The 11,228-nt window shown below is 42.5% G+C and overlaps 1 protein-coding gene across 3 annotated transcripts in view; it reads right to left on the bottom strand.

The window, feature by feature from the left end:
* CPEB1 (cytoplasmic polyadenylation element binding protein 1) overlaps positions 1-5,801 on the bottom strand; it is a 78,783-nt gene extending 72,982 nt beyond the window's left edge. For 2 of the 3 annotated variants that reach the window (XM_019504524.1, XM_019504525.1), the window contains exon 1: positions 5,617-5,801. In XM_019504524.1, the coding sequence (XP_019360069.1) occupies positions 5,617-5,692 (76 nt within the window). In that variant the 5' untranslated portion in view covers positions 5,693-5,801. The other variant, XM_019504526.1, reaches the window with a different exon arrangement.
* Between the last annotated feature and the right edge of the window lie 5,427 nt (positions 5,802-11,228).

Genomic DNA, 11,228 nt, shown 5'->3' with positions numbered 1-11,228 from the left:
AAAAAACTCCAAGGATTAAAAAACTGCCATGCAGCACACTTCGGCACAAATTCTGGGAGGTCCCTACTTACAAGGTCAACTCTACTGCAACAAAGACCAGTCCCACGACTCCGTCAAGTTAGGAACAATTCCTGCAGACCCCGTGCTGCCTCCATGTCCTCTGAAGCATGTCTAAGGCAGCTATGAAGACATCCTGTTTCTCAGAAGTGGGAGGGCAGGTTGACTTGGCAGACCACATCGGAGGAAGGACCCCCATACTTCACCAGATTAAAGAATACTAAATGGATAGTCCACAAAACGCTTGTATTTTCCATCTTACAAGAACTGCCACAGGCTAATCAATCCCACCAAGTGCTCTGCCTCCAAGTAGCATATATTTTTCAGGAATAAATGTTCAACATGAAAAGCCAGTGATGCAAAAAGCACAACTCTTCTTAAAAGACAAAGGAAGCAGGATTCTTTTGGTAAGCACATGAACCCCTTTCAAGGCAGGAAAGATTTATTGTTGGACAAGCATGAGAAACTAGTAACTGCAGCAGGCCTTGCTTAGGTACTACCTGCACCAGCCCTCACCTGGCATATGCAGACTTGACAGCTATATCCAAACTGCCTTGACTACATGAGGTTTTTTGTTTGTTTTTTTTTTTTTTTCAGAATCAAATCCGCTGGATGGGAACTAACCAGGACCAAAGTTGGTGACACAAACCTGCCATTTATGAGCAGTTTAAAGCCTGCTTCGAGTGAGCCCCTTAAGCTTTGGACAGGTGATGGTTTGTGGATAGTCAGTCAATCTGTAGAAGAGTTGAGCAGTTTGGAGTTAACACCACTCACGCACATGGATTCGAGCATTCCCCTGCAGTTCCATTCAACTTTGCAGCTTTGTGGAGGCACAGGAAAGCCAAATTCACAAAAAACAACTGATTCCCATTATTCCAACTGAACAAAAAAAGAAGCAGAGTACAATGTAAATGATCAGAAGTACACAAATCAAATCTTACAGCTCAGGTATTAGAGATACGCACACGGCCAACCGTGCGTGAACTAAAAGTGTCTAAGTCTGGCAATGCTGCAATTGAAACAGGAAAGACTATTTGGGATCAGCACATCCGAGATGACCTCCCTTTGAGAAGCTTCTGAATTCATATAACACAAGCCTCGAGCAGTTGTTCTATAGATTTCTCCTCAGTGTGCAATTGATTATGTAGTTTGTTTGTTTTTTTAAACTAGGCAACTATATCAGTAACCTAAATGTATAAAAATTTATCTACATACCAGTGCTCAGTATTGAGTTTTAGGTTCCTCCACTTAAGTGAACAGTGTACCTTATTTTAAAAGGAAAAGAATTTAGCTTCACACTAGAGAGAGCAAGGTCCAAAAGACTAAGTTATGTCTTGGTTTCTGCTGGTCATGTGGCATTTCATTTTTTATTCATTCTGCAGTTAAGTAAGAGCTATGACACAACTACAAGCTACTCTGAAATGAGAAGTCAGTCGGGATCACAGAATACAGGGAAGAGGGCACAGCATAGTAGTCACAGTTGACATCTGAAACTTTATACATGAACTGAGGCATTAAGACATTTTAGAAACAATATCTAGATCAGTAATTTGCAGTCTCGCTAGGCCCAAGGCACCCCTCAAAATACTAGTTCTTAGCTTTCACTTTATTTTTTCCATAGTCAAAAACAGAGCAATCTTTCTGTTGCAAAGAATGCTAAAGGACCACCATAGATCAAAATATTTCTAACTCCATGCATTTCCTTTTTAAATATCTGGGTTTAATGCTGTTAATCACATGTAGATGTTTGCACACTTAGGAGTGCTAATACTTCACAGCATCCTTAAAAAGGATCTCATTGCAACCCAGGGTTGTGCTTTGACCTAGATGGGTGGTGCGCATTTAACCATTCATTCCCCCTCCTACTTGCCTGAGGACATCTGCAAAGTTAGTTTCAAGGACATCCTGGAACTTAGAAAGTTCACACTTCTGGAGTGAAAGCTGACCCCTTCATATTGCAGCTGAGTCCTACATTGTCCTCACAGATACCCTTAGTCAAGCCCACTCTTTCCAAAAATGGATACTGGGGTAAATTAACTGAGCTTTGGTAAGACAAAGTTATACATGAACTGAGGCATTAAGACATTTTAGAAACAATATCTAGATCAGTAATTTGCAGTCTTGCTAGGCCCAAGGCACCCCTGACATTAATCACTTTTTTGCTGGTTGGGATAATTCAGTTTAAATAAAATGCAGTTTCTTTTAATTAATTGTTTTTTTTAAGTTTGAAGTCATGACAACCAATATTAAACACAATAGATCAAAGTATTTAAAAAAAAAAGTCAGTCACTACATATTTGCTACTGACATGGAAACCACTACACTAGTTGACATCACTGGTTAGTAACCTGGACTCACAGGACTCCTATACATGTACAGGGAGCCTGCTCCAACATGCTGTAGTTCCAGCACATCAGAGCAGACTATTAAATAGTCTGCTGGAGCATGGAAGTGAATGCACTGCAGAAACTTCCAGCATCATGTGCATCAAGATCCCCGTGCTGAAAAAGTGGCAGCAGGGCGCTTTAAATTAAATCTCATTCAATAGGCTTTAGTTTAAAGCGATGCACCACCATTTTTCAGCATGGGGATGCTAATGCACATGATGCTCTGGGTGCTTTTAATTAGCATGACTCTCAGAGCTGCACTAATTAAAGCACCTCTCATGCCTCCAGGACCATGTGTATGAGCTCCCAGAGCTGGTGACATGCTAACCCAGCTTTTGACAGCAATATTCTTTTCTATGGGTGCAGAGACATCTTAATTTCAGTCTATTCAACTTCAGTAAGTCAGGTCAATGACCACTGAAGCTGAGCAACTTAAATAGGAGTGGTAAAAAGCTAGAAAAGGAAATTAAGCTTTCCTTTCTACAATTCAGTAAGGTTTAAGAATGAGATCAACTAACTCTACTATCCTGAAGGGCATAACCAGGAACAGTTGCATCAACTTGTAAGCTACAAAAACACACAACTGTCAGTTTAAAGGGAAACATGCCTCAAATGTTCTTGGTTTACAAGAAGGTAACTTCTTCAATAAGCTATTTTAAAGTCCCAACTCAAATATGTATTTTAAACTATACTTGGGATTTTGGTTTAAACAGAAGAGTAAAATAGTCTAGCAAGTGCCCAACTTGCCATTTTCTAAGTAAAATTAAAACTCCAAAATGTTAAGCTATATAAAAAGTTGCCTATGCATATAAATAAGCATATCCCCCAATGCAAAAATAGCAAAATTTAATGTAAGGCTGTATTTCAGTCACAAATCAACATGCTTCACTAGTTATCAGACAGACAAAGGACTTCTAACCTAACAGAAAAAAGTCATGATTCCGTAAAAAGAGATTTAGTGTTTACATATAACAAGAATTTGTTGATTTGCATCAGTGATTTGGAAAAAAAAAATCTAATCTTGCTTTGTCATTTTTATGCCACCAGGGAGCCAATGCAGGTGTCTAGCTTTCATTCCGTTTCAGGTCAATTATGTCAAGCTCCTTACACACCCAGGATTTTAAACTGGTAGTGAATGGTTCACAGCAGATCAACTCTGTTCTATACCAAACAGCAAGTACTCTTACCTCAAACAATACAACTGCCATGTTAGTGGTAAATTGCAATCATGATCCCTCCCAGAGGAGACTGTGCCCATCTGCCTAGGTAAATAGGTGCTCTTAAATGCACAGACATCTCGTCTCCCATTTTAAAGCAATGAACACACGTCTACTACTGTACTCTCCTAGGAACACGTAGGCCAAGGGTTCCCAACTCCTGGGCCACAGCCCAGCACCAGGCCACAAAGGGTTGGCTGCCAGACCAGAAGTCCAGAAGTGACCAGCATACTGCGGACCAGCAGCCAACCCCTTTTTTATACCGAGTAACCCCATGAACTTGAAGTGGAAAGCAACAGAACGGGAAGACAAGCCTTATGCCTTGTGGGAGTTTGCTTTTATATAGAGTATAAAAAAGGGTTGGCTGCCAGCCTGCAGTATGCTGGTCACTGCTGGTCCACAATTTGCTGGTCCACAGCATAAAAAGGTTGGGAAGCTTTGACAGGCAAATAGGCAGCCTTAAAGGATGAGAACAGTTAGCAAACAAACAAAAAAAAAAGTTAAAAAAAAATCAAAATGCAGGTCTGCAGAAACTAAGGCTTTGATCTATTTGTGAAGTCCTCTCTTCTGATGCCAGTACCTTGTAAGCAGTTGGGGAAAAAAAAAAAAGTGCGTTTCAGATCACATCCCCAGTCTCTTTAAATAAGGACCAAAGAGAACACCCCAGTTATCCAAAAAACTCACCCACACAAACTTGCAAGCTAGCCCAACTAACTATTTCAGTGCAGGTCTGTGGGCACTGATTTCTGATAACAGCCAGACAGATCATCACTTGAAACTTGCTGGTACAAATTAAAAGATATGACTGGCAAAAAACCCCATACTGCCAAAATTCTTAATGCCAATATGGCTACATGGTTTTAAGTGCTGGTATGCTAATATAAGTGAATAGGCCGTAGAGGAGGGTACGCTGTTAGGAAGTTTGGTAATATAGCAAGACCTCAGTAACCTTAAGCAAAAGCAAAAACAAGGTTTAGAATTAAGACTATTTTAACACAAGAGTAAGAGGATGTGTGCAAAACTGATGTAAAGAGTATAAGCCACAACACCCTGACCAACTCCCCACCCAACAAGAGTTTTCTTATTTTTTGTACTTAAAAAGGAAGAAAACTGCTGAAAGTCTCAGACTCTGAAAATTGCAAGATGCAGGCAACCCATATCTGTAGTGGTTTCCTTGGCATGCCATTAAATACTGGATTTTAACTGACAAGTTGCAAAACAGTTAAGTTAAACCAGAAAGGTTCTTTTATTGTATTATATAGTGTAGCTGGTTCTGCTGCATATCTCAATTCAAAAAAAAAATATCACTATTCTTCTAGCAGCAAAGTTTACTCCCCCTCTGGGAAAGGAGTCCTTAAAAGCCATTTCACCAGACCCTGCAGAGTTCAGGATGTGCCCTACATGCCAAGTTGCACACCAATCATCTGAACAGGATGCAAGCTCCCTCTGCCTGGCCCAGGCTGTGCACATCCCAGAGGACTCTCAGCTGCCGAACAGGCTTTAGCAAGCATGCTCAAGTGGCATATATGGCATTTCTCCACCACAGAGAGATTCTGAAAAACACTGACAACAGCCAGGGGAGAAACCCAGACATGGAACTCAGTGACCTGTAATTTTATTGTCTGACCAAAAGTGAAATCTTGAGGACCAAGAGGGCATTAAGTATGATTTTAATAATGCCATATCATCCATTTGATAATCAAATGCTCTCAATCATCCCTGCCCCCCAACCCACCCAGGAAAAAAAAAAAAAAAGCAAGACTTGCTTAAAAAAAAAAAAAACTTGTTTAAAAAAAAAATCCTCTCAATCACCCCCCCCCCCCACCCCCCCCAGGAAAAAAAAAAAAAAAAAAAATCAAGCAAGACTTGCTTAAAATGAACATCAACCCATGCCAATTACTGTAGTCCAGTAGTTTTTGCTGCCCATGTTTTAAGGCGTCTAGCAAAGAAGTCACCTGACAAGAGGTCACGTTTTCCTTTTGTGATGGGTGTGGTGCAGACTCCACTGAAGTCCAAAGAATTATCCAACATGGCATTTATTCTGCGGAAGAGATCTGCATTGCTGCAGGTAGACAGCGCAGGGACATCAGGACTATCCCAGCAGTCTTTGGTGGTCCTCCCAATATCTTCCTTCTAAGTAAAGAAGGGAAGTGTTAGTGTCATGGCACATGAGTCAAACATGAACTACCATATTTTAACACTGCGTGCTCCAAAAGTGATCCAGATCAACTATTCAAGACTCAAATTCATTTTACATCTAGGCATTTCAGAGCCAGATCTCAAAAGCTTCTGTGCCAAAGAGGAGTAAGCAAACAGACAAGCAAGTTCATCTTGTCAAATGCAAACCAACACCAAAAGACTCTGGCAAACCTGTATCTCTCGGTCTTTGAAAGATGCAGAACCAAGTTAAGTGCTCTGTAACCCTCAGCCATTCTGAACAGTCATATTCACCAAGACAGGAATTCAGGCCTCAGAGCCACGAACTATGATCCAGCCACATTAACAGGAGAGAGAAACCACTGAAACACTAGGCTTGCAGAAGTCCACCTACAGCTGACCCTTCAAGTGGGATCTTGAGGTTTGTAGGTATATGCGAGTCAATGCACAATTCAGACTTTTTATAAACAAAGAAAACTCAAGTTTGAATACAGCTGCTCTTTGGGGGGCATGCAGTCAAGCTGCACAAGGTTCATCTGGAAAGGAAGGACCTAGCAGGCACCTACAGAAGCTTCTTTGTCCTCTCTTCTGTACAAATAAACCCCACTTTGTACAGACTCAAAAAGAAAGCTAGAATGTCGAGGTACAGCAGTGCTCAGAGACCCAGCATGTACCAGTTTCTCCCAATGCTAGCCATGATCACCTAACAAATAGCTGACATGCAATTCCCTTCTCCCCGCTCCCCACCTCCCCATGTGCCCAATGCTATGACACCACAGGCTAGCAAGACAAAGCCACCACCATCCTGCAGCCCACACAGCTTCTGCGCAAAAAATATACTCCTAGCTGCTGAGAAATGAAGATAGACATGTGATAGGAAGCCTCTGAACCCAGGAGTACCAGGGTACTATAGCCCAGCTCAGTCAAGCATTAACTAGCTAGTTATCAAAGTTGCTCCTGCTTGCAAGAGTCCATGCATCTATTCTGATATAAAGCCATGATGTCCCCCCAAGGACTGTTTTTCACTTGGCAGGGGAATAGAGTCCTCTTCCACCCCACCTACGTTCCAATCAGCAACTCAACTGGAATAACACCTACAGGAAATCGAGCAATAGTTCTACTATTCTACAGCTTGTGCCAAGCCACCCCCCAAAATAAATACAACCCATGCACCAGTCATCCTGAAACCAAAGACTGCTCTTCAATTCAGCCAGCAAGAGGTAGTAAGAAAACAAACATATCCAGGAGAACACTGTACTGCTAGTACCCAAACTCTTGCTAGTTCAAAAGCAAGTGCCAAGCTCCATTCAACAGTGATCCTCCCAACCCCGAGCCAGCTCCTACCCATCCTACCAAAAACAGCAGGCATTATTAAACCAAAGAGGTGCTCTTGTTAGGGTAATTGCACCTGCACCCAATACCAGGGCCACTGCCAACAGGATCCTCGCAGGTTACCTGTTATGATGAAACCCAGGCCCCGGGGAACAGGAGTCTTCCATTATGCAGTTTAGGATTGCACGGCTGTTTTCTGTCTAACTATAATAAAGCCAGATTCACAGCATTAGAATAGCACAAGCTCATTTACTGCAGCGAGGTTAGCACAGACCAGGCTGTTCCTCCATTGCAACACTAAAACAAGGAAACCTGTAGTTCCATTTTAAAAAGTGGCACATTTATGCTCCATCCATAAATATTTTCTTAAAACCTACCTTTGGCATAGTTCTTTCTGGGATTTGCATTCAAAGCCTACTTTATTTATACAGCGTCTGCAGTTTTCTGACTGCAGGGTTAGCACAGGAAGGCTTGCAAGCCAGAACAACTGACATCAGCATAAGACCTAACAAAGCTGGAGACACTGAGCTGGTTTTGTTCTAAGATATCCTGTAAAAAAAGGAAAAAAATCCCTCTCCAGTAAGCGCAGCTAAAACTGTCTGCAGAAGCCAGGTTCTACTTGGCACAAAGCAGAAGTGCATAACTTGATTACAGCTTCAAGAACATTGCTGTGAGCAGCCTCCCTGTGTAAGTCTTCTTCACTGTTGGTGTTCATGAAGGTGTAGGCCTTCTCTACATCTGCTTCCGCACCTTGCCTTCAAGAGTTATTTAAAGTACTGCACCTTCTCCAGGTGGTTATTTTGGTTTATCTCAAGTCTAGTAATCAGTCTATCCATTGCACCTTTACTATATCCAAGCCCCCCTTAAATCAGTGCAGCTTCTCAGACATGCTATCCCCTAGCTTTAAGGGCTGACAGAATTGTTTTTAAGGTCTTTAAGTTTCTTTTTCCTTTACATTATGGGCTCTCTCATTGATTTTCAGAACCAGGAATACCAGGGTGGTTAGAAGACTAGGGAAATGTCAACTCTGGCAAATGTCACCAGGTAGAAGAAGTTTAGCAATTGCTGGAACAGATCTGAAATAGGTTGTTAGCAGCCTCATTAAGTCCAATCCCTGGGATAAGTTGTCTATTTAAAGATCTGGCATGCTTTCAAATAAGGTGCTAGAGCTCACAGTAAACATGCTGTCAGTTGGGATCACAAAGCCAGGAATGTAGAACAGGCAGGATACGGAAAGAGATTCAAGTCTTCTTTATGGGGCTAAAAAGGGCAGCAGCTCCATTTTTAAGCAAACGGCAAAATTCTTCTTGTGTTGTTAACTCAGCCCAGCCGTCTGACAGTACAAACCGCAGAACCCAGTACTCTCCTTGCATGATGGCATGGCCCAAGAAGCTGATGCTGCTGGAGTGAGGAAAAGCTACATGACTGTATTTTTAAAGTGTTTTTGCCATTTCCGTGCAAGCTTATTTCTCAGGTCAGCAACTAAGACACTCACCCCAAGTGTACTGGTTTAGGACTCAAAACTTCCTGCCAGCTGGAACCACTGATCTGACCAGAGAGGAGCCAAAACCAGAACAGCAATGAGATACACCTAGAATTGGATGCACTTGAAGTCTGCCGATAGACCAAAGGATGCTATAGAACTTTACGCTTTTATCTGAAGAGAAGAATCTAGCCATTAAGGTTGAAGAGGATGCTTTCTGGATATGAACTAATACAGCACAATCTTAACAAGCCTGCAGGACTGCTTGAGCATGAAATGGCTTGTCCATGGTGTATTAATGCTTGACTCTAATGAAAGCAAGCATTTTTCTTCAAGCATATCCAGTGCTGGATATTAGAGATCCGTTTAGTTTGTGGCCAACAATCCAAACCCCCTGAACTACTCATGCTGCCCTTCCTAGGATACAAGCACCTTCCTGAATTGAACTAAGCAATGTAGCTTCTATGAAATCACAGGCAAGTCTCCCATCCTATCCCCCCAGAAGAGGGAAGTTGTGTGATTTAATGGCTGTTATACTGTGCCAAGAAATCCCATGAACTTGAAGTGGAAAGCAACAGTATGGGAGGCCAAGTCCTATGCCTTGTGGGAATTTGCTTTATAATTCATAAATTGACTGGCATTGTTAAAGTTAGCTTTACCTTGCAGTAAGAAGCTCCAATGGAGAGCAGAATGCCTGGGTCCCAAGTACTAGGCACCCCAATAAAAGGATGAAGACATTCAAATCTGACTCAAGTCTAGGATGGTAGATTAGAAGGTCACTCCCTACTTCCCTCTGGTAGAGCATAACCCTGAGCTTTAAGCTGGCCAGGAGGAAAACCTGGAACTCAAGTCAGTCTTAGTAGCTGCTGAACCTCCAACACTTGTCACGTAAGCAAGCAAGAGGTTCCTTTTGCAAAGCTCACCAAGGAGCATTTACAGAAAGTCAACACAGATGACCTGGACAAGTAGTTTGCAGGTTTGGACAACACCACAGACCTTGGGGACAAGCACGCAAAGCAAGCTGCCCATAACCTGTAAAGCAAGAAAAATTGAGTATGTGCCTTTTTATGTACTAAAAGGCCTCTACTCAAATTTGCATTAGAAATACTGAGTCTTTTCTTCCCTGGTTTTCCCAGATACTTACAGCCCTGATATCCAAGGCCAAGGAACAAAAGAAAAAACATAAGCAACTCAATTTCTAGGCCTTTGCACAAAAAGAAAAAAAAAAAAAAAAAAGCACTTTACTTCCTCCTCTTCAGAAGGCACCTTTTAATATTAAAAAAAGGCTTGCAAACTAGTTTGGTAAAATTCCATTGGAATACAGCCAGGAGACCAGAGTGCTATATCCAGTTAGCAAATTCTACTTTGTCAAGCTTCTTTGACAGTCCTGTTCAGACTCCCAAGTTGAATTGCTGTCCCCTGCACTCCTCAAACCTACATCCCATAAATCATGTGGCTACTTAGAGCCTGGTGACAGATTAGCAATACCAGTCTGCAATCCAGTTTTGGATATTAGGTGTTGTGCAATTACAATATGACCACCACAGATTACCTACACTCACCAGCCCCATCCCCTCCCTCTCTTCCCCAGCTTCTCTAAACTAGCCTGGGCCTTTGTAACTTGATCCCTAACCAAGTTCAAGCAAGTTTTCTATTCATCACAGTGATGCTATAAGAGTGATCTCTCCAGAAGCCATACATACATACAAATAAAAAACCTGAACAAAAACTCAGCACAAATTATAAGTTATCCAAGGCTCTATAAATCCTGATCATATGCTAGAGTCCCTTGGTATTTTTCATCTGCAGATTGCTGCATTAGAGGGGTTTGTTAGCAAGAACTAGCAAGGAGGAAGGGCAAAATGCAGATCACTGCAATGGATGCCTCCAAGTCTTAGTGGAGAACTGCTTGAAGCAGAGACAAAAGGTAAGTGATTTAACAGGACTATTGAGATATCAGTGCAGAGGATCTGGAGAATGGAGCTCAAATAAGCAGCATCTGTTGTAGGCCAAAACAACAGCATAAAAAAGCCATTATAAGCGAACCTTTTTCCAGAGAGGGGTCTTTATGCGACTTGTCTCCACTTAGCTAAGCCATAAACCAGAGTTCTGAGTTTAAGGATAAGGGGTAAGCTTAGATAAGACCCAGGAAGAGCATGTTTGGTTTCTCACAAACACGATGGTTTCAGTGCATTCAAATTAATCTCTCATCTGTTTCTCCTCTTCAAAGAGGAAGGCAACAGCAGTAAGAAGGTTGCTTGAGACAGGACATGGCAGGCAATCATTTGGGCCTGGAGAGCCACATAAGGAGATTTGAAGAGTTGTTGTAAGCCGGTCAGCACCCCCACCCACCCAACAACTCACCCAAACCCGTGTGTGTGGTGGTGGGGTGGGGGAGGGGGGCACAGGTGGGCAGGGAGCCGTGTTCAGGAGCGACACAGGCATACAGGAGAGGCCAGGATCATGGGGCAGCCTCTGCACTGTGGGGGAAGAGGGCTGCCTGGGTGCTAGGTCCCAAGAGCCAGGTGGGGGTGGGGGAGGGGCAGGGGGCATGTGCAGCTGCTCCTACAGCCTCCACATGGTACTGAGCCCCAG

This window comes from Gavialis gangeticus, unplaced genomic scaffold, assembly GCF_001723915.1.
Source record: "Gavialis gangeticus isolate Ggan-Ray unplaced genomic scaffold, GavGan_comp1, whole genome shotgun sequence".
Lineage (NCBI taxonomy): Eukaryota > Metazoa > Chordata > Crocodylia > Gavialidae > Gavialis > Gavialis gangeticus.
This window is presented reverse-complemented; position numbering and strand designations above follow the sequence as displayed.